At 43.7% G+C, this 22,902-nt stretch overlaps 1 protein-coding gene across 2 annotated transcripts in view; it reads left to right on the plus strand.

The window, feature by feature from the left end:
• Positions 1–22,902, plus strand: part of TOP1 (DNA topoisomerase I) — a 93,724-nt gene that overhangs the window by 39,343 nt on the left and 31,479 nt on the right. For both annotated transcript variants that reach the window (XM_090064464.1, XM_090064465.1), the window contains 4 exons: positions 2,812–2,914; positions 18,908–19,034; positions 19,647–19,702; positions 22,655–22,750. In XM_090064464.1, coding sequence (XP_089920590.1) covers positions 2,812–2,914; positions 18,908–19,034; positions 19,647–19,702; positions 22,655–22,750 — 382 coding nt within the window. The remainder of the gene's footprint in view (positions 1–2,811; positions 2,915–18,907; positions 19,035–19,646; positions 19,703–22,654; positions 22,751–22,902) is intronic.

The raw sequence follows: 22,902 nt of genomic DNA on the forward strand, positions 1-22,902 counted from the left end.
ACTGGAGAGATTTTCGTAAGGTGTTAAAACTATTTACCTCTAGAAGTAGTCATGTACACTACAGTTGCATGTTTCCTCTGACTACTGCAAGGTCGGTGAACTTGGATGGGAATAATATCCAGGAACAAGAATTTATTTCTCATGCCGATTTGGTCATCTGTCTTTTGCATTCGCTAATCTCAAGTGGTTCCAACTTCTGCATTGGTTCCAGCACTGCGCATACCTAAAGTGGAATTTAATGACCAAGCCACTGAAAAGCCATTAATAATGACTCTAGATGCTGCTCTGTTTCCCTAATCCTCATAAAGTAGGCAGAAAGCTGCCTGTTCACCAGCCATTTCTGTCTGCCAGTTGGTCTGCCTTTCTTAGAGCTCTCATCTCATTTTCTCACCAGGCAGTGGTGAGGACAGTGGCGACATGATAATTGGCAGACATATCTATTGGCGCAAGACTCTCTTTACTCTTTTGTACTTCTGAAAATAAACATTTTTTTTCTCTTGATATCTATCTACTGACAGAGTAGAAAATAGAGCTTCTGTTTTCTTTTCCAGGAGCATTTCTTTGCTGGCTTTTTGGCCACAGGGGTACGGAATAGGTGAATGGTATTCTCTCTCCTTCCCGTAAAACTTTGTAATGAGCTCATCTTATCAAGTGCGCATGTGCATTTTGTGGTAGTGCTCCTATGGTAGGCCATATAATTAAGTGCAGAGGACAGCAGTGCAGAGAAGAGTTGTCAGAGCTTGACTACGACTTTTCTGTGTCCCTGCTCCTACATGGATGTGTCTTCAGAACTCGGAGCCAATGGATTTGCCTTGTAAAAGCAGGGGGGCAATTCTCATTAGAATACAATTTGCAGGTTATCTGTCTGGGATGATTGATCCTATCCTTGGGCAGGCGGTGGATCAGACTTTCTCAGGGTCTCTTCAACCCTTGTTTTTCTATGATCATTTCAGCAGACAGTTGCTAGAAATCAGACGCCTTGGTTGCAATGGAATGCTGAGGTCAAAGCAAGGCAGCTCTGCGTTTGTCTGTGTTTTTCTCACAATAAATGAATCTTACTGTTCTGCATTTAAAATTTTATAATTTCAAACACAGATACTTTCCAACTTCAGGGGAACATGAATCTCAATAGAAAAAGTTTGACACCGTGTCTGTGTGTAACCTCTTTGAAATCTGACTGCATTATAAAATGTTAGTTTACATAGTTCTATGTATAGCACTGTGATGGTTTCTCTAGTGATTTGCTCCATTCATCCCATGTAAGTAGGCAGTTGTTCATTTCAGCCCTTGCCATAGGAATCCATGAGTAAAGGGTCTGTGGAAGAAAAACCAAGACTGTTTCCAGCCTGTGGAGGCATCCAGCTGGTGGCTAATCTGAAGGATCACAAGATTGGCAAGGACTGGCTGCCAGTGTGCCACTGAAATACATGTCTTGTTTTGGTAATTTTTTTTCCCCAAGAAATCACTCCTTGGCAGTTCTGAGACTTGTCAAAGTCTGCCCAGAGGCTGCTTTAAGGCTTCAGTGTACTGGGACAGTAGACAACTTGCTGCCTGGGATCTAAAAACTGTAGCACAATTAAGCTGCAATACTGAAGTGCAGAAATCTTAAGTCACTCACCTGGTGACCCAAAATGCAGAGAATTGGATTATTTCTTGCTCAGTTATATACTTGTTAGTGAATTATTACACACAGAATTGGATGTGGGATATGGAAGTATTAGAAGAGAACTCGGCAGAAGCAAAGAAAGAGGCAGAAGTCAAATGGAAGGTTAGAATGTCAACCTTCATGCATTCCTTTAGCTTCTTTATTGCAAGCATCTCCTGTCAGTACCTGACAGCAAATAAAACAGTGGGTTAAATGGAATTTACATAAGGCATTTTTCTGTTTGTACATTCACAGTAAAATCAGTGTTTAGAAGCTACAAGAGCTTGTTAGAGGGCACAAGGCTAGGAATCGGGAGACTGTCATAGTTGAGTCAGAAATCTTTTGCAGAAGGAAGACGGAAACTGAAAAGTTGCTAAATAATTTTGCTTGGGTTTTTCAACCTTTAACTTGGGGATAATCACTACTTCACTGAGGAACCGTGAAGATTAAATCGTCCTAAAGTACAAAGAGGTTCTTGGATGTAAATTATCACAGAAATGTTGCTATACTTGCTTTCCAAAATTAAATGGAGGTACTAAACTTTTATAGGTTTTGTCTACATAGTCCTCAATGAGAGGTGTCCGTAGGTGATTCCTGGAGGCAGTTGTATGTTTCTGTGACATCTTGACTATCTAAGGAGATTTCTGTGGCAGAAGACTGTGAGGTAGAATATTCATAGTTGGTTTTGCCTTCTGTGGGTTAATGAGTGCACAATAATATATGAATAAGGGACAGTGCAGCCTAACTTTAGGGATCCAGTGAGCCTGACTTCCCAGCCTCATACTCAATGTTTCTGCCTTTTACCAATGACTTGGGAACTATTTTACCTTAATTACCTAATTGCATAGAAAAATTAGTTTTCCTACCAGCAAAATAATGTTAACCATACTTACCCAGTTCACAGAGCTCTTCATGTCCCTAAAGTGTTTGAGAATTGTTGGGCCAACGACTCTAAATACAGTTGCTGCTATCAGGAGTTAACTGTTCCCAGTAGACTGATCTGTCTGTTAAGTACGATAGGATCTGTTAGTGCTAAGGTTTTCTTCCACTTGTTGACTTGTGGGGGATATGATAGCAGCATCAGGATGCATAGATGTGGGGCTTGTGGCCCAAAACAGATTGCTTCTGATTTTATTTCTTAACTCCTTTTGCTTTTCTCCTCACAGATTCTCACAAACACAAAGATAAACACAAAGATCGAGAACACCGGCATAAAGAGCACAAGAAGGACAAGGAAAAAGATCGGGAGAAGTCCAAGCACAGTAATAGGTGAGGAAAATCAGTTGATGTGTCATTATTGACCCCAGAAAAAGGCCTTTGCTCACCCACAGTTAAAGCTTTGTATAAACAGTCCATATGATGATGGTACCTTTTTTTAGTGTGTTTTGACAGCATTCTTAAGTTCTTGGTATATGGTGGAACTGTTAGTAAAGTCAAAATTGATGAGATGTACGCATATAGTTTTACATGTGCAGTTGAATCCATATGCTTTTAAAATGGTAGGAATTAGTAATTTGGATAATATAATTTAAAAGTGGTGGGAAAATGTCTTTGATAAGGTGAGGGAGTGTTAGCTCAGTCCAGCTGATAGTACACGCTTTTTGTGGTACTCTGTGTATGTTCAGCATTAACATTTTAAGCCCTTTGAGCACATGTTGGTGAGAGCTTCACTGTAGTCACAGAAGCTGACTCTTTTTGGAGTGGCTAAGTCCATTGGGGACACTTGATGAGAGCCTGAATGACATCCTTGGCCTGCTTCCAAAATTTGTACTGCTATCTTAAATCTGCAAAGCAGTTCCATGGGGCAATCCATTCACATTTGTCAAGCATGCACTGGGCTTAGTTACTGATCAGAGGCTAAATTTAGGAAGGTTGTATTCAAATCTGGGTTTGATTGATGCAACTGATACTTTGCAGTCCCCCTAGGGAGAGGATACCTCTTGCTATGGTGGGATCCACCTTAACATGTATTCCAAGAAGAGCTATTTACCTTTTAGTGACTGTGTGGTTTTTTTCAAGATGCTTACTCGATATGAACACTGCAGCCTGCTTGCCATCCCTACCCTTCGTAATACTCTGACATGGGCTCTGAAAAAGGGCATGCAGCCACTGGCTTCTTTAAAAGACACCAGTTACATGTGTGGCCGTAATAAATGCATTGTCTTGGAAATGATTCCAAGCTCTTGTTCATAAGACTCAGATATATCTGCATGGGATCTGCACTAATTAATACCCCAAAGAACCAGAATTACTGGAGGGTAAGCAACTGTTTTTCATGTACCTCAGAAAAACAGGAATAGCAGTTACCGCTTAGGTGCACTTGAGACACAATACTGTGCCTATAACTAACTTGATTTTCTTCACTAACTGTACAGTCTCATACCCCACAATATTTTGCATGTCTTTATAGATTTAAATGGGTGGCTGAGAAGAGACGTGTACAAGCCAAATTGCTTACAACATTTACCAGCTTCAGCAGCAGAGATTGTAAATTCCTTGGACAGTCTTGCATACTCTTCTAGTTGCTCATTTGTTGGCACTGCCTCAGTCTCTTGACTTCTCACCTTACAGCATAACACAATTTCTTGGTAGACATTCAAAGGCCTACACATCCAGATATTTATTGCTTCATTTAAAAAGCCATTTTTCTGCAATCCTAGCAAAGCATGTTCCCTTCAGTAAGGATTAATGTATATGCCATATGTAAAGTTTCAGAGTTCACCTATGTTTGGAGCTTCTCGCTGTAGGAAGGAGGGGTCAGGATTTGTTTTAACTGGAAAAAGTACCTTTCCTAGCACACAAATCAAATAGTTCATGACTAGAGGCAGCCCCAAAATGGTCATCTTTAATTGTATATAATAAACAGCAGTGGAATGGAGTTACTCAGAATGACTGCTGTATTTCTTGAGAGACTTTCTGCCGTGAGATTAGAAAGATTAAGTTCACGTTGTTTTAGAATGCAGTAGAGTTTAGTTTGAATAATGACTGACTCCACAAGTACTTCCAGTGAAAGGAAGGAGGCAACTCATGGTAGGAAGAACTAGCTCATACAATTAGGCACCACAGCCTGGTTCATTGTAATGCCTAAAACCTTCAGGAAGGCCTTGGAAAGGGTAATTTATGCCCAAAAATTTATCCAAAATGTCTCCCAAATATGAAGTTAGTCCAATATCAAGGTGACACCCCAAAAGGTTGTTGCCTCAAAGGGCTCATGCATTCTTGCCTAAGAAGCTGATTTACCCTGTAGACAGTACTTGAAAATAGAGTTTCATCGATACATCAGTCCCATATCGGATTGGCACTGATATAGGGAAAATTGACAGTATCGGCAGTCGGCTTTTTTTTTTTTTTTTTTTTTTGCCTGAGTGGCCGATTAAATGCCATGTGCATGCACACAGCCACAGCATGCATGTGGCCAAGAGTGCAGCCTGGCAGCTTGGAGACCAGCGTTGTGCTGGTAAGTCTGTTGTGGCTTGAAGGAAGGGGCGGGGGGGGTGCAGATTGAGGCCCCCATGGTGAGGGAGGGAATGGGGCTAGGACAGGCACTGCTTATCCGGGGTGGGGCATAGGATGGAGCTGCAGCTTGTCTGGCAGAGAGGAGGGTGGCTCCCACCGTTGTGTGCACCCCTAGGAAGGCATGGGGTGCATGCTTTCGGATCTGCAGGGGGAGTGGACTGCCACTATGGGCTGGGGTGGTGCTGAGCTCTTCCTGGTGGCAGGTTGGGCCAAGCTGTGCTTGGGGCAGGTGCTGGCAGTGCTGGGAGCAGGACTACAGGGGGGGCTATGGTGAACTTTGGTGTGGCTGCAGCCCCCCGCCATAATTCCCCTGCCAGCGCTGCCGCCACCACCTGCCCCCAGCACAGCCTGGCTCAGCTGCCGCCTAGAGGAGCCCGGCACTGCCCCGGCCCCAGCCTGCAGTAGCAGCCCACCCTTGCCCGGTGCACAGGTTTGGGGACACATGGACCCCCATGCCCTCCCAGGGCCTCAGTGTGCCCCCCACATCCTTTCCCCCACACCAGACTTACCAGCCCGATGCTAGTCTCCAAGCTGCTCAGCTGTATATCTGAATCAGATTGCTATCATCCAATATGGTTCCTTAAATCAGCCATCGGTATTGTCCCAGAAAATCTCTATCGGTGCACCCCTACTGGAAAGGGGATTGTGGCAGGAGCTCATGGAATCCCTTAGTGGACCACTCATGTTGTATTCATTGTTTGTTTTAAAGAAGCCCAACAGAGGTGAGAATTCATATTGCAAAGATTCCCTACTGCAGTCTTCCTCTTCTCTGTGCCCAGTACAAGTAGGTTGTGAGGCACCGAATTTCCTTTTTTTGCACATTGACTTCCCAATTTTTGTGCCCACAATTTGCAGTCACTTATGCACGTGCTTATGTGCATTTTTTTGCCTTTTGAAAATGTAGCCCACGCATTTTGGCTGCTGTATCACTAAATCATGACTGTAGGCTGATAGCCCTAGGAAGATAACATTGCATACATTTAAGAACACTTCAGCTGGAATATTTATCAAGGAAATTCTGGAAAGACACTGCTCTTTCCCATCCTCATTCAGTCATGCATAACGTAATGGCCGTCTTACTGTGTCACATCACATGTATTTAAAACAAGCAGCTGGCTAATGGAAACAACTGGTATCATCATTCACACACTTGGTTTTTCACCAGTACAGTTCATAGACCTAGGCTAAAGTAACAATCAGTCCTTTGTAAAGCATGCAGTTTTAACACTCGGAACAAGGGCCAGCGACTTAGTGGGTGAGAGAGGTATAGAGTGATCGGTAGGGGATAGTTCTGGAAGAATTTTAAAGAGACTGCGCTCGGTGGATGAGGAGCAAGAAGACTCCCAAGTGTACGGACAGAATGTGCCAATCTAAGAGTGCATGCACCCAAAGGGAAATTTATGGTGAGAACGTTTGAGAGATTCAAGTGGAAGAAAAGATGAGTAGAGTCATATGGCGATATCAAGTCTGAACGTCACAAGTCAAGCAGTGTAAAGCACTCAAAGAAAATGGTGACATACAGGGAAAGCAGAATATACAATTTATTAATCTTGATATGGAACCTCATTTGATTTTTGGGGGGATTGTGATTGTCCTAGTGCAGCCTGAAATGTTTGTTTGTTTGTTTGTTTGTTTTGTTTTAACAACATAGACTCGGGATGGATTTCTTAATTTTGATTTTAATTTAATCTTGAACTAAATCAGTGAACTTTCAGCATCCCTCTAGCCCTTCCTTTTGTGTAAGCCTGAGGAAACAGGCCACTTCAGGAAATATCTTTTAGAATTCATAGTCCTCTCTTGCCAGCTTTATAACTGATTTTTAGAGGCTGATGGAAAAAAATCTTATAGAAAAACGCACAAAGGGCTATCCTGAATCAAAATGGCTGCCACTTTTTTTTCTTTGCTAATTAGGAATGGAGTAGCAGCTTAGGACGTGATGAGGAGCAGGTGAATGGAAATGGTGTCTATTTTGGCCAGCATAGCTTAGTCCCATTGAAAAGACTAGTAAAGTTGCCATATTGAAGAGAGATTTGCGTGGAATTCTCTAAAGAAAATGTTAGCTGTGAAGAGTAACTGCAGAAAATGGCTTGTTAGTACTTAAAGGATGGGAGAATGCAGCTAATGCATAACATTGAATTGTTTTAACTGTAAGGAAAGTTTGAAAACTGGTGCTCTATTTGTTATAATTATGAGAAAAGGTCTTCTGCTGCTAGAAGTAAAAAGGGAAGTCTTTGAAAAAATCGCCTCAGACTAATTAAAATTGTTTCTAAACTCGCAGAAAATCCAGTCTGCACTTAACGTGCTGTAATCTTATGGAAAGACTGCTGTGTTTTTCATATTTAATAAAGAGCTTGAATCATTGCTCTAAGTCAAAAACTTAAGTCATCCTTAACTATGGAGCTAGAGCGCACGTTTCCCTAACGTGCTCAGCATAAAATGTTTGTGTCCCCGCCCCCCCCAGTTTTCTTCCTAGTTGGAGGGTTAACACATCTCCCCATTCCATAAGGTACAAAGTTGTATTTGAACATGTGCTGAAAGAAGCACTTCCTCCTTGTAGGAGAAGCAGGCCGTGTGCCTTCCACGTCTGTCTATAATAGTTTGAAGGCTCCGTCATGCCTTTTCACAAATTTAACGAGCCTTTTTTTATAAACCTGTGTTGTCAAGAGGACCACCACACTCCCATGCAGAATGAACAGTGTCTGTGTCCCATTTCTGGGTGAGGGTTCTAAGCTGCCAAGATAAATGTCTTAGAAATGTCACACGAGATCAAGATGATCTATTTTTGGTGGAAGTGTAATGGCCTGATATACAGAACTCCTTAATTTCACTTTTTGCTTTCCTTCTCTCCCACTTGCAAGATGACATTTATATCTTAACCGCTCAAGTCCAGATATAGCAAACTGGGAGAAGAACGTTCCTGTACATTTCAGGGTTTTTTCTTCACCCTCAGCCCACGTAAGCAACGTCCTTATCAGAGAATAGATCTGCATCGTTTGAAGTGCTGCCTCTGTTTTATTTGGGTTTGGGTTTACTTTAAACTGAAGTCTGATAAAGGAATATTGAACCTCTGAAATATCTAGGCATGAAAGAAATCTGATCTCATAATAGACCTTTAAAACACTCGTCTTTCTTGGACCAAATGAGAAATCTTGATAAAATAATGAGATAATGGACCTTGTTTAAAGCTAAGGCTTGCTAGAGATCAGTTTAAGGCAGATTTGAATATCTTTCTGCCAGGTGACTTTGCTGTTCGTGGGATGCGGCTGTCTGGGAACTGAATGCTGCAGGTAGTGGCTGCCGTGGTGGCTGGAGTGAAGAGACTAGGGTTTTTTTCCCCCCAGGTTGCTTTGGCAGCAGTGATCCATATTACTGGCATGACAAGTATCTTAAATGCTCCAGAAGAAAAATCCCCATCAACTTGTGTATTTGCTTTAATTACAAAATGCCTCTTGATACCCGTTTGGTTTGAACAGAGATTTTGGAGGATATAACGGGGATCGTGACCCAATTGGTCACAATGAAGCCATTCATTTTGTTTTGGTGCGGGGTGTGGTGGAAGGGCCATCATTAACGTAAAGGAAAAGACCATTTGGGGAAAAAAGCTACATACATAAACCTAGTTTTCTTGCGTGTGTGGGCGTGCTGATTTCATTTGTTGTTTTTTTTTCTTGTATGCATACTGTTGACCTTGGCCCGTTATCTAGTGAGAGACTGGCTTCCAGTAGTAAAATCCTATTATGTTCCCATAGTGCCTAAAATGTGCATGCTTAGCCCACCCCCAGTCTCTGAGAGCTTGCACTCTGACACGGTTCCACTGTCTTCTGTCTCGCTGGATGTTTATAGCCCTGGCCTTCTGTTTTATCTCCACAGCACTGATTGCTTGTATGTGGAAGTTAATGGAAAGATTCCTATTGATCCAGTGTTCGCTGAAGTCACCTTGTTATTACATAGTTGGGAGCTCAGCTGTATAACTGAGGCACACACAGAATTACACCCAGTTTTACTGTTTGATGCATCTCTAAATGTGAGCTTGCAAAACACCAAGGCAGCTGAAAATGTGGCCACGTTTTGGTTAAAAATTTCCACTCAGTTGCACGCTGCTTGCATATAGGTCTGAAATTTAATCGCAGCTTTGAGTTTGTATCATAATACTTCAGACAAGACACAGGGCCAAGTAACCTCTGTTCTGTCCCTATTGTGTTTGTTGATTTCAATGACATCGCAGCTCCCTTTTACTTGTGCTTCAGTTGGAGTCTTAACTGACACCAGCTAGGGTAGCAGGATGCCGTTTGCAGCTAATTCTAATGCTCATCAGTAGAAATTTCCCAGGCACTGTACAAGAAGTTAATTACAGCGGAGAGAATGAGAGGGGAAATAGAGGAGCTTTAAAGAAAGCATCTTTCCCTGCCTGTTGTTTGAGGTGGGGATAAAAAGGGCTGTAGAAGGGCAGGGGAGAGGCTTATTGAAGTGCATAAATGGCGCCTGAAGAATGCAGTGTTAAATGCACTCTAACGCTGCTGTGGCTTGAACAAGGAAGCTGTGTGTTTGTACATACGCTATTTTTTTGGAAACACTTTCCACTTGTAGCTGTCCATGTGAGCATAGTATAAGCAGGCATGCTACCAGGTGCATGTTTTCTCTTTCTCTGCCCTGTTTTAAGGGGAAAGAAAAAACACTCCCTTACATCTTCCTCTTGGCAGCCCAACTGAGAAACACTTGCTTGACTTTTCAGAGAGGCAGTTTTGTTTGAGGTGTTTACAATTTCCTGCCATTCAGTCCCTCCTTAGAACAAGCTTCCTAAAATGAAAGCCTACAAATAAATCTAGTGCAGATTGGGTGCTGCCTGCTGTGTCTAAGGTGTGTAGCAGGCAGGTTTCTTTTTCCTCTATGAATATTTGGTATTCATCAGGAATATTCAGTTGGGTAACTTCACTGCAACAAGACTGCATTGTTTTAACAGATATAGTCTTTATTTGTCTGACGTACACATGTTGGATCAGTGTATCTGTCTCTTAAAGATATGACTCATGTCTCTGAACAAAAAATAGTTATATCACCACAACCCTTAGTGTGGCTGTAGCGGTACTGTAAAAAAAATGTGCGATGTACTACTAAGGCATATTCCTATTTCCAGGCAGAAATGAGCTCTATTAAAGCACTTTTATAGAGATATAATTGTAACCAGAGTACAGAATTGTACCAATTTAACTATAATGGTATAAGTAAAGTGGTTCTGGGTTTTTTTCCATGTACATGATATTGCAAGGAGGCTCTGGTATTCATGAAACCTTCCGTGAATACATCTCCTGTGAATAATGTGTACCAGTCAGGGCAACTTTTAGCACAGCAGGAAGTTTAACTATATCCAAAGTGGGCTTTACTATCCAACTTCTGCATTTGAAACAAATGAGACTGTCCAAGGGTGTATGTAGGCAGCAAGGTTAGCAAAAGCAGGAGGTATCCAGAGAGCTGGAAAGGAATCAGTTGCTCAGTAGAATTTTATGGGTGCATCAAGTCTCCTTAGTGAAGGCCAGGGCAGGTGGGACATGACACAAGTAGTGTTTCAACTTTGCAGAGGCTTGAAAGGGATTCCCTGAACTTTACAGTATGACAACTACCTCCTAATGATAGCATTAAGTAGCTTTAGTGAACAGCTGGTATGAGGCCAGAGCCCATTCTGCAGGTTAAGGATGGTGTCTTGTAAGAAGTACCACATTGACTCCTTTTGTTTTGCCAGATATGATGGTGGCCAGACTGGTTCATTCCCTGATTTAACTTCTCTACATAGTGGCCTAATAGACACAAGTGATTTCATAGATTTCATAGACATTAGGGCTGGAAGGGACCTCGGGAGATCGAGTCCAGCCCCCTGTCCAAAGGGCAGGAAGTCAGCTGGGGTCATAGGATCCCAGCAAGATAAGCATCCAATTTACTCTTGAAGGTGTTCAATGTAGGCGCTTGAACCACCTCCGCTGGCAGGCTGTTCCAGACCTTGGGGGCTCGGACAGTAAAGAAATTCTTCCTTATGTCCAGCCTGAAACGGTCTTGCAGGAGATTGTGACCGTTCGACCTCGTCATCCCTTGGGGCGCTCTGGTGAACAGACGTTCCCCCAGATCCTGGCGGTCACCCCTGATAAACTTATAGGTGGCCATCAGATCACCCCTGAGCCTACGCTTTTCCAGGCTAAAGAGTCCCATGGCTCTCAGCCTGTCATTGTAAGATCTGTTTTCCTGGCCTCTGATCATGCGCATGGCTCTCCTCTGGACTCTCTCAAGCTTCTCCACATCCTTTTTCAATTGTGGAGCCCAAAACTGGACGCAGTACTCCAGCTGCGGCCTCACTAAGACCGAGTACAAGGGGAGAATGACGTCCCGGGATTTGCTCGAGAAGCATCTATGGATGCAAGCCAGCATTTTGGTCGCTTTACTAGCTGCAGCATCGCATTGGAGGCTCATGTTCATCTTGTGGTCAATGATGACCCCCAAGTCTTTCTTCTGTAGTGCTATCCAACGTAGCACCGCCGAGCCTATAAGGATGCTGCAGGTTTTTCCTCCCAAGGTGGAGAACCTTGCATTTTTCAGTGTTAAACACCATCAGGTTCTCGTCCGCCCATTTGCTGAGCTTGTCCAGGTCAGCCTGGATCACCCGCCTATCTTCTGGCGTGGATGCTTTGCCCCAAAGTTTGGCGTCATCAGCGAACTTGGCCAGTCCGCTTCTGACTCCAATGTCCACATCATTAATGAAGATGTTGAACAGTATGGGTCCCAGGACAGAGCCTTGAGGGACCCCACTGGTCACAGGGCACCACGATGAGTGACTGCCATCGATTACAACCCTTTGGGTCCGACCACGGAGCCAGTTTCCCAGCCAGCGGATCGTGGTGGAGCCAAGGCCACAACCGGCCAGTTTGGCCAAGAGGTGATCGTGGGATACCAGATCAAAGGCTTTTTTGAAGTCAAGATATATGACATCAATCTCTTCTCCCTTGTCCAGGTAATAGGTCACCTGGTCATAGAAGGAAATGAGATTGGTCAAACAAGACCTACCCACAACAAACCCATGCTGGCTGTCCCTTAGGATGTTAGCCTGGGCCAGTCCATCAAGGATGGCCTCCTTAATAAACTTTTCTAAGATCTTCCCCAGGAGAGAAGTCAGGCTAATGGGCCTGTAGTTAGCCGGATCCACTCTCCTCCCTTTCCTGAAGATCGGCACCACATTGGCCTTCTTCCAGTCTTCGGGCACTACACCAGAGTGCCAGGAGTTTTCAAAGATCCGTGCCAGGGGCTGGGCTATGATGCTCGCCAGCTCCTTGAGTACCCTGGGGTGCAGGTTGTCAGGGCCAGCTGACTTGAAGGTATCCAGCTTCTCAAGGTGTTCCTTCACGAGGTCAGCATTTATGGAGGGTAGGGGATCCCCATCACCCGGATCTCCCTGTCCCATAGCAGGCATGGGCGTCCCACGGGACTGATGAAAGACTGACGCAAAGTACTTATTTAATAGGTTGGCTTTTTCCTGGGCGTCAGTTGTCAGTTGCCCCATCTGGTTTAGCAAGGGTCCAACATTGCCCTTGCTTTTCCTCCGGCTCCCCACATATCTGAAAAAGGACTTTTTGTTGTCCTTGATGCTTGAAGCTAGTTGGAGTTCAGTTGCAGCCTTGGCTTTCCTGGTTTGCTCCCTGCAGGACCGGACCAGCGCGGAATAATCCTCCTTGGAGGTGAATCCCATCCTCCATCCTTTGTAGGCTTTCCTTTTTAGCCACAGGAGGTCTGCTAGGTCCCTAGAGAGCCAGGAGGGCTGCTGTGCCTTCTTGCTGCCTTTCCTCCGTGTTGGGATAGATTTAGCTTGTGCATTGAGGATTGCTTCCTTGAGAAGCAACCACTCTTCTTGAACTCCCGTCTCCCTGGGGTCACGGTCCCTGAGGGCCTGACCGACAAGCCTCTTGAGCTTGTCAAAGTCGGCTTTTCTGAAGTCAAGGACTTCTGTGTTGCTGACTGATTTGCCAGCTTTATGGCGGATGGTGAAGGTGATCAGCTCACGGTCGCTGTCACCCAGCTTCCCATCCATCACTAGGTCGCCGATTAGGTCGTCCCCCGTAGCCAGCACCAGGTCGAGCAGTGCTTTGCCTCTCGTTGGCCCATAGACTTCTTGAGTCAGGTAGAGGTCATCCATGCACGAGAGGAAGCTTTGCGACCGCTCGGATTTTGCTGAGTGATCTTCCCAGGAGATGTCCAGGTAATTGAAGTCGCTCATGACAACCAAGGTCCTGGAGCAAGCGGCCTCAGTCAGTTCCCGGGCGAACTCCTGGTCAAGCTCAGGACTTTGAGTGGGAGGTCTGTAGTAGACTCCCACCGTTGTGTCCCCTGTGCCATTTTTCCCACGAATTTTTACCCAGAGCGTCTCTAGCTGTCCATGCCGGTCGCCAACATCAGCTTGCAGGGACATGTAGCTTTCCTTCACATAGAGAGCTACACCCCCGCCCCTTTTGTCAACACGATCCCTCCTGCACAGGGTATAGCCCTCTATACCCGTGGTGCAGTCATGGGTGGAGTCCCACCAGGTCTCTGTTATCCCAATGACGTCATAATTCTTTGCACTGAGCAGGAGGACAAGCTCGTCCTGCTTATTACCCAGGCTCCTGGCATTAGTGTACAGGCAGGCAAGTGTGCCCTTAGGGGCTCTTGCCTTGCCCACAGATTGTGCCAGGGCTGGGGCAGGGGTGGGCTCCCTTAAGTGGCTTGGTCTGCTGGCTTTGCAAGGGTTGCTCAGCGGGCCAGCAGTGGCAGTAGTCCCCCTATCCCCCAGCGGGCTTAGTTTAAAGCCTGGTGGAGCAGGTCAGCCAGCCTGGCTGAGAAGAGCCTCCTCCCCAGGGGGGAGAGGTAGAGGCCATCTCTTCCCAGCAGCTCCCTGCCTCTCTCGCCAAAGAGCGGGCTGTGGTCATGGAAGCCAAAGCCTTCCCGATGACACCAGCTCCGCAGTCTTTGGTTCACTGCGTGGATCCTCCTCTCCCTCCTCAGCCATAGCCCGAGACTGGGAGGATCGACGAAAACACCACCTGAGCTCCCAGACCTCTAAGCCCCGCTCCCAACTCCTTGTAGCGCCTCATGACCTGGCTGGGGGTGCTCCGCGCTGTGTCATTGGTGCCCACGTGAATAAGGAGCATGGGGTAGTGGTCTGTGGGCCGGAGGAGCTGCGGGATCCTCTCCGCAATGTCTCGGATGCGGGCCCCCGGGAAGCAGCAGACTTCCCGGGCTAAGGGGTCTCGGGGCGGCAGATTGCCCCCTCAGTGCCCCGCAGGATGGAGTCTCCCACAACAAACACCTTTCGCTTTGACTTGGGGAGAGCGGGGCCAGTAGCTGCGGTTGAGCCTGGGTGGCCTGCGGGAGCTGATGGGGCAAAGCAATTTTGTTTCCTGACTGAAATGGATATATTTGGAGGAATTACATGGGTGGAAGGGCCGGGGGGAGGAAACCCTGCTGTTGCCAAGACAACTGGCTGAAGCTTTCTATTGTAGGCTTTGCTCATGGGTACAGACAGAGATCAGGCCTTTCCAGGGAGGCAGGATGATGGCATGATTGTCTCTGCTATTCAGTATATCCAGTTTCAGACTCCTTTGTCTGTCTTTTAAATCAGAGCTGTGTTCTGATATCCAGAAGATGGTTAGGTATGTCAAGAAAAGTGCTTAAGAATGGGGGAAATAATCTATTTCCTCAGGGGAGGTAGCAGGTGGGTTTAAAAAACAAAAATAAAACAGAAGGACTCTGGGTCATTTCTTTCAGCTTTATAGCGAGAGGGTGGAGGACCTCAGACCTCACCATTTGATATTTTGGAATAGGCTTTATGGGCCAGTATCCCATATGTATCTTGCATTCTCCGAGCTACCTCATGCCAGTTTAGACTCTGAACAGCAGTGAGAGTCTACCATTAAGGGTCCTGGGAGGTGATAAGTGTGACTTCTTGTCAAAAAAAGCAAGAGGAGGAAGGGGGGTAGCCTTTGGATAAGAACTCAGACTGGTAGACAGGAGCCCAGACTTCTGTTCTTGGCTTGTAGTCTGGTATAACTTTTGGCTTTGGGTAAGGTACTTAAACATTTTCACGAGTGGACACTGAATTTGATTTTTGAAGAACAATGCCTCAGCTTTTTCTGTTGCCTTACAAGAGTCTTTGGGCACAGCTTACCACAGGTGGAAAGCTGTGCTCTGCTCAGCATGTCAGAAAATGAGGCCTGCAGGAACGGCTGCTAGGGTGACATTCAAAAGAAGCGGGATGTTGTCCTTTTAAATCTCCTGTCCTTCCTTGCTTGTGAAATTGTCTTGGCAGCACTTGCATACTTCCCAGAGCTAAACTCACTTTGTCAAAGCCACTGAGCTGCTATAGAAGCCACTTCTAGTATTTTGTATGCATGTTTTCAGGTAGGACTCCAGAGAAGGGGGAAGAAGGGAGAAACTATGCAAATATTCTGGTCAGGACAAACGATAGAGACTTGCAAACAAATGTTCAGGTTTGAGCCCTGCTGTGTAAAAGAAGCGGCAAAGTTACTTTTCTCACCTGGCTAGTATGTCCAGCCACGTAGGCTCTAAATCTACAAGGCACTTGTTGCAATATCTGAGCTCTTCTGAGTTATTTAGTCATCCCTAACTATAATATCATAAGCTAATTAACAAAGTGAGAACCCTTAGCTCATCTTTTTTCAGTTTTGTTCTGTAGGGTTTCCAGTGATTTGATCGTTTCTTGTGCCATATTCTTCTCAAAAATGTAGTAGTCAGTGGAGTTTCTCTTTCTGAAACTTGGCCGACATCCCCCAAAGTGCCCCTTTTGGGGCAGTAAAGGGTGATTTCTCTGTCTAGCTCCTTAGGTTTAGGAAAGTCATCAAGCTTAGAAAATGGAAATTACTTAATGCATCCAACATTTAAAAAAAGGGGATGGGGGGTTGGCCTATTTTGTATTTATTCCTGTTTTGAGTTATCTGTGGTGTGTGGTTGTAAAGCTTTAATCTCTTGGCAAATAAGGCACCTAATATCCGTACAAACGTAACAGTGAGATATTAAGTAAGAATTTCCAGGCTTTTGTGAGTTCAAGGCTTTGATTAATAACACAAGCAGATCCTCTGCTTTCAGAGGGACTGTCAGCAAGTTGCAACAATGCAGAATGAATGCCAGAGTCTTTGAGCTTCATGGGGAGCGGGGACAGGATACTAAAGCTGGGAAATCTTATCTGAGGTAAAAAATGAGTATAACAATAGCAGGCATCCAACTGATTTCTCAATCCAGTGTCGGATTCTGTATGTACTGGCTGTCTTGTTCACACAGTGTCCATAATGTAAACTGCTAGGTAAGAGTAATATGCAGTTTTTAAATCTTCACAAGCAGACTGATTGTGGTGTGACATGTCCACCAAAAAGCATTTCTAGAGTGCCACTTACTTCACCAGTAAGCATTACTTTGTTATTCCACTAGTCTAGTCTCCACTCTGTCTCCAAAGAGTTAAATGGAAACTGATTTATGTGCAAGTTAGAAGAGATCACCTTGCTTAGTAGGTTTTTTATTTTTATAATTTGAGCCACCAGCAGGAGATCCTTTTGATTTTTCACTGTTCTGTGCCATGCTAAGTTCAAAATCCATTCAGATCCTAATGAGATTTTCCTCAACTGTTTGCATCAAGGGAAATGGGTGTATGTTGTACTATGCTACTTTGAGCTTGAGTCTCTAGATGAGGGATCTGCAACCTATAGTCCACAGGCTGGATCCGGCTTATGAAGTTCCAGCCTGCTCTGGGGCAGCATGGGACTAGGTCATATACATGGATGTACCAGGCTGCCCATCCCCTCTGCTGTTCTCCCAGTTTGCCTCTCATGCCTATGCTTACCCTTGCTGCAGAGAGGACAAGGTTTGGCAGTGAGGGTAAGTACAGGTGATTTGTACACTATAGGAGGTGGAAATTTGTAGCCTGCAGTGCAGAGTTGGGTCGCAAGCCCTGCTCCATAGGGCAAAAGGTTGCCAGGCCCTGGTTTAAGTCTTCAAGCATATACGTTACAAGACTTGCATGGATATAGAATAAGGATCTCAAGCAGTGTCCAAGTCAAATTTTTCTCTGAAGTCCTAGAGGTACAAACAGATCTGCACACTGTAATTTCAGTTACCTTCCTCTTCATCTCGTGCATGCTTTCTGGATGCTGGATAACTTGTCAACCTTTTTCAGGCCCATCCCTGCGTGCTCCTATTTCTTTAGATAGAAGTGAAAGCATTGGAGAGTTTGCAGTTTGAAAAAGTTCCTCCCATGTTGTCGTAAATTTTTAATTTTCCACTGTTCTGTCGTGCAAAGTTTCATTCCTTGCATCTGAGTGTAAAACGGCTGAAATGGGCGGCATGCTTCTCATAAAGCTTTGTATTAAACAGCTTCCACTCAAGGAGTGGTGGGAAATATTTCAAAGGATAATAGTGGGGAAAGATAGCATGTAATAAAAAGTTCTGATGGAATAAAAATTACTGATGGAATTGGGCCTATACTTGGGGTCAGAAAGGGAAAAGCATTTATTTCACTATTCTCAGAAGAAAAGAGAACCTAGTTTCCACCATGTTACTACCTTGGAATGAGTGATATATGATTTTTAAAGGAGTGCCTGAAGGTCCTGTAAATGGGCACCTGAGGTGTGTTCAACTGACAGACTTATTGCCTGGCTTCCTGAACACTGATGTGAATCTGTCTCAGGTTCTTGAGATTTTTATCGCTAGTCTCACAATAGTCTGTTCTTGTGAAGCTTCAGTGCAAGGGGTAAAGTAATTCTTTCAGTGTCTCAGTTTTCAGTTGAAAAAATAAAAATAACCTTCTAGCCCTTGTGGTTGCAACAAAATGTTTGACAACATGATCTGGATCTATTAGGCTTAGAAACCAGAAGGAGAAAATTTAAAAGGATTGTTGGTTTCTTGCAGTCTGACTCCAGATTTTTTGGGCACTAGGTTGGTAACTGTTAAGTCCATAGTCGGGACTTGTTTAATCTGATCTGAAGTGATATAATGGCATTGGCTAAGCCTCCACTAGTGTTTTGTCAGTTCATCCCTGTCCTTACTTGTTTGAGTTTTGACCTTCTTAGGAGCAGGATCAGTTGTGTCAAACCGTACAGCAGTTTTGATTGGGGAGCAGTGCTAGCTACTGGAAGAACGGATTAGGAATAGGTGCTGCTGAGTTTACCCCTAGCCTTTCTGTTCATGTTCGTTTAACCCTAGGCACAGTCATTTAATCTCCCTTCCTTGGCTCCCCCAGCTGTTTGGGAGTAACCATACATGCCAGTCATAAGGGGGTTTAGTTCCTTGGATGAAAGAACTATCAAAACAGGGCATTATCCACTGAGGAGTGGGACCTGGTTTTCCATTTTATTTCAGTTGTGCCTATTCAGAGCTAATTGGGAAATGAAGCAAACAAGAACAGTGGGGGTTCCTGTGAAAGTGTTCAACCTCAATAAGCAGTGCACAAGGTGAATTTCCTTGGCATCCCCACATGGGCTCTGGTTCCCTGATTAGAAGTGCTTGACAGCTTGATTTTTACCACAAGTTCTTTTTCTCTTCCTTCCCTTCTGAAGAACCGGCCTGACGTACAGCTGACTGTTTTGTCGGATCTTCCTATTAAAAAGATCATTTATTTCAAGTGATTGTAAGCGGCAAAGCTTCAGGGACTCGGTGAACATTGTAAATTGTTCACACTGGTCAAAACTCTTGATGTCCCCTCTCTGAACTGACTCTCTTATCTTGCAGCGAGCACAAAGATTCCTCGGAGAAGAAACACAAAGAAAAGGAGAAAACTAAACACAAAGATGGCAGCTCAGAGAAACACAAAGACAAACACAAAGATAAAGACAAGGAGAAACGGAAGGAAGAAAAGGTCTGGGGCTTTCTTTTATGTGAGGTTGTAGGGGGGTTGGTTTTCAGCTGTTGTGCTACATGAAAGCAGAAAGGCTGCTTCTGGCATTTACTTTTAAGTGTTTAGTTTAGGACCAAGAACTCACTCCCATTTAGGATTGGTCCTTAGATTTTTGTGGCTCAGTAGATTCAGAGCCGTGTCCTCAGCCAGTATAAATAGGCATCCTACTACTGAAATCAAGTGGACGCTATGCCCACTTGATGTAAATCTTTCCTATTATAGTTGCAGTGAGAACTCTTGCTGAGTTTAATCCCTAGTTCTCAAATATAAGAAAAGACCAAGTAGATATTGACTTCATCCTATGCAAGGACAGGAGACAGTTACCCAGTGTAAGAGATGGGAAATGTTGCACTGATGCCGCGTTTGCCTTGCCCAGCTAAAAGGGACAAGGAACGCCTGAACAAAATATGGGTGTTTTCTGTGCTCCTAGTATGTCAGTTGGTACTGAAGGCATTAAGTCACAAGTGCTTGCAGTGCACTTGTTTCCTGCTGCAGGATCTTTGTTCTCTTTGATTGGCATGTGGGTCAAAGATGTGGTGCTTACTGACCAATAGTTACCTTTTTGTCTTTCAGAGCAAATCTTCTGGTGATGTAAAAATAAAGAAGGAAAAGGAAAATGGATTCTCCAGGTAAGACAGCAGGTCCAGAATCCTGTAGCCTGGGTTTGTTTTGTAAGCTCCCAGCCAGCTTTCAGAGGCAGGGATTCTGTTGCTTGAGATGTCTTCCCTTTGTGTGAAATGTGCCCATGTAGCTACATTTTTGGTTAAGCAACCAGTTAAATAGAAAACAGTAATGAGGAAAGTGCTGGGAGAGCATGTGGCCTGTGCATGCAGGATTGTTACCTACAGTGGATACTCAAATACTTTGATCCAGGAGGTTGGGTTCTATCCAGGACAGTGCAGACTCCTGGAAACATTAGGTTAAGTTAGACCAAAACCCTCTGGCTATAACTGCAACAAACATTTGACTCCCATCATGGAGTTGTTTTCTTCGGGTTGCGCTTGAGAATGAATACTTGCTTATCTGAGAGAGGGAGACATCAAAGGACTGCAGCTTGATACCCTCCTTTGTAAGGGAATAACAGGTAGAAAGGACAGTTGTTTAAAGCTGAACAAAATCTTCAGAGAATATCTTTCTCTTATTCCACTCTGCTGAATTCCTAATCCTTAGAGAACTATCTGGACTTCATAAATACTGTACCAGATGCTACGAAGTTGGGTTTTTCTCCCTTCTATTGATTTATTATTTAAAAAAAAAATTAACACATTTTCTTACTTTTTGACCAACAAGGATTTCCCTTCTGTTTGTGTGCTACCTGTTCTTAGTAGCTTGAAGTTGCTGAGTTTGATCCAGTGCCTTGCTAATGGCTTCACATGCATTTCTCTGTGAGGGATGTCTGGCCACCTGCTGTATATTTAAATAGATGTGCTTGGGAAGCAAATTATCTACAGCTGAAGACATTTTTGCCTATCTTTATGCTGCCATCAAGAATTATTTTTCTTCCCAATCTTGCTTTTTGGTACAGTGGAATTGGGGCAGTTCAAGGAAGTCAAGAGAAGGAACCTGCCTATCTTCTCTGTTTGAAGTTGTGCAAAAGTTATTTTAAATGTGCCCCCTCAGTTTCCGTTTCATTTTCTCAAGGAGCTTTATTTGAAAATGCAAACGCTGCATTTAATTCAAGGCAGAGGAAAGAGGCGCCCTCTCTAGGCACCTTTAGGAATCGCTGTATTAGAAATGTAGAAAGTGGGATGATTACATGCAGTGGTGAATGCTAGATATTTATGGCATTATAGACTGCAGCTTATATTAACCCTGTCAGATTCCTAATGCAGCACTTGGTGTAAATAGTAAGTCATTATGTCCCCATGCCAATTTGCCAAGATTTTCCCCAGCTTCATGCCACAGAGAACCCAAGACAGGCTAAAGAGGGAAGTCACTTTATGTCCCCATGCTATTTTCTTTCGCTGAAATGTTCCATTATCGAGTTTGACAGAGGTATGTGTCCTTCCAGAAATATCTAAAGTCCTCAAAAGAAGACTTGAGATGCAGGGGAAACATCATAATTTGAGATATGCCTCGGGGAGATGGATGTATATTCTCAGGAACAAAGCAGGTCAAGGTTTATTCCAGTCATGCAATTCCTGTCTTTTTAAAATATTCGACACTTAATTTCCTATTGTTGCAAAATGGTTGGAGATGTTCCAACATGTAACATTGCCTAGAAAAGACAGATGACAGATTTCTGCCTCCAGAAGAGAGTAAGTTATCCAGGGCAAATTAATACTGCCCCCCTTATTCTCCCACCCCTGTTGGAAATGTCTGAAAGCTTACGGCTCAGATCTTCATGGGTAGGAAGCAGTGCTATAAAAATGGCTCCTTCTAACAGCATATATTGGTTTCCTATGTCTTCTGAGTTACATCTGCCAGCACTGCAGAGGCTATACAGCTGTGAAAGAGCAAACTGCCTTGTTCTGCTTCATCAACACAATTGCCAGCTAAAATAAGATTCTAGAATGTCTCTTGCTGATGGTGATGTACAAAGCAGAACGTTGCTTGATTTCTCTTCTCCCACTCCACCCAATCACAAAATCTGAGTGTTGACTTGGAAACTGAGCTAATTTGATACCAAAATCTTTGGAGGATCACAGAATTATAGAAAATAGGAAATAATTGATGAATAGGAAAGCCCAGATTGTCACTCTTGAGTGTCTTTCACCTGAGTCAAATTGCAGCTAAGTGCTTCAAAATACAATTCCTAAAGCATTCTGCAGCATGTTTGTTTTATAAGGAAAAGTGAAGTGCTTTTGTTAGAAGCACGAGGTTGACATTTAAAAATAGTAAGTTCGTTAAAGGGACAGTCTCTTTAAAGTCGTATTTAAAAATTATTTCTTTTGCTAGGACCTTGGAATATTATAAGTGGAAATGTTAAACCTAATTTAATGTTAATAGTGTCTGTTTGCAAAGGTTAGTTGATGCATTTCCTCCAGTTTGGACAGTCAAAACAGACTAATTAAGTTTTAGCTTTTGTTGTTGATCATTGGTTTCCTCTAGTTCTCATGCGTAAGCCATTACATTTGCAAAAATTGCAGGGAATAGTTTGGAAATCAGTTTTCAGTTGGAAAAACTATTCTTCTTGCCTAATTTTTTCCAAGGCTTCTTAAAATAAAAACTTAAACGTGGACATTGGAGTTTGATCAGTATTAATACTGCTTAGATTTCCATATTTTGCCTTTAAAAATACATTTGCAAATGTTGATATCTGGTCTTGTTTTACTAAAAAGTGAATAAGCATTTAACATGCATACTGATAAAATAATGCCCCTTATGCTATAGTAGTGTTATTGCATTTGTTTGTTATTTTTATATTTTATTGGGGAAATGCAAATACTCACTGCCTGCAGAATGTATCTGCTTAACATTGTTTGTAGGTAGGGAGAGTGACAGTTCTGTGCTGCTGACCCAGCAGGCATGATCTCTTTTATAGTTTACTTTATTAAAGTGAACTGGTTCTGGTCTCAAAATTTCTCAGCCAGTGTTTTGTAGTTTTAAAACAAAGCGATTCTCCTCTGTTCTTCCCTTAGTCCACCACGTATTAAAGAAGAACAGGATGATGATGGCTTTTATGCTTCTCCCAAAGAGGACTTCAAACCTTTAAAGAGACCTCGAGAGGATGATGAGTAAGCGACTTGCATATGCTGCCTTTGTGGTGAAGAGAAGGATTTGGAGAAGGGGGGGGGGTCATGGGAATTTCAGAAGGAGCAGGGAAGGTGGAAGACTAGGGAACTGGGACCAGTTTCTTTATTAGAAAGTAAAAGTGAAATTTTGTAAA

Source organism: Crocodylus siamensis, chromosome 10 (genome assembly GCF_052110815.1).
Source record: "Crocodylus siamensis isolate JL-2025a chromosome 10, ASM5211081v1, whole genome shotgun sequence".
Taxonomy (NCBI): Eukaryota; Metazoa; Chordata; order Crocodylia; family Crocodylidae; genus Crocodylus; species Crocodylus siamensis.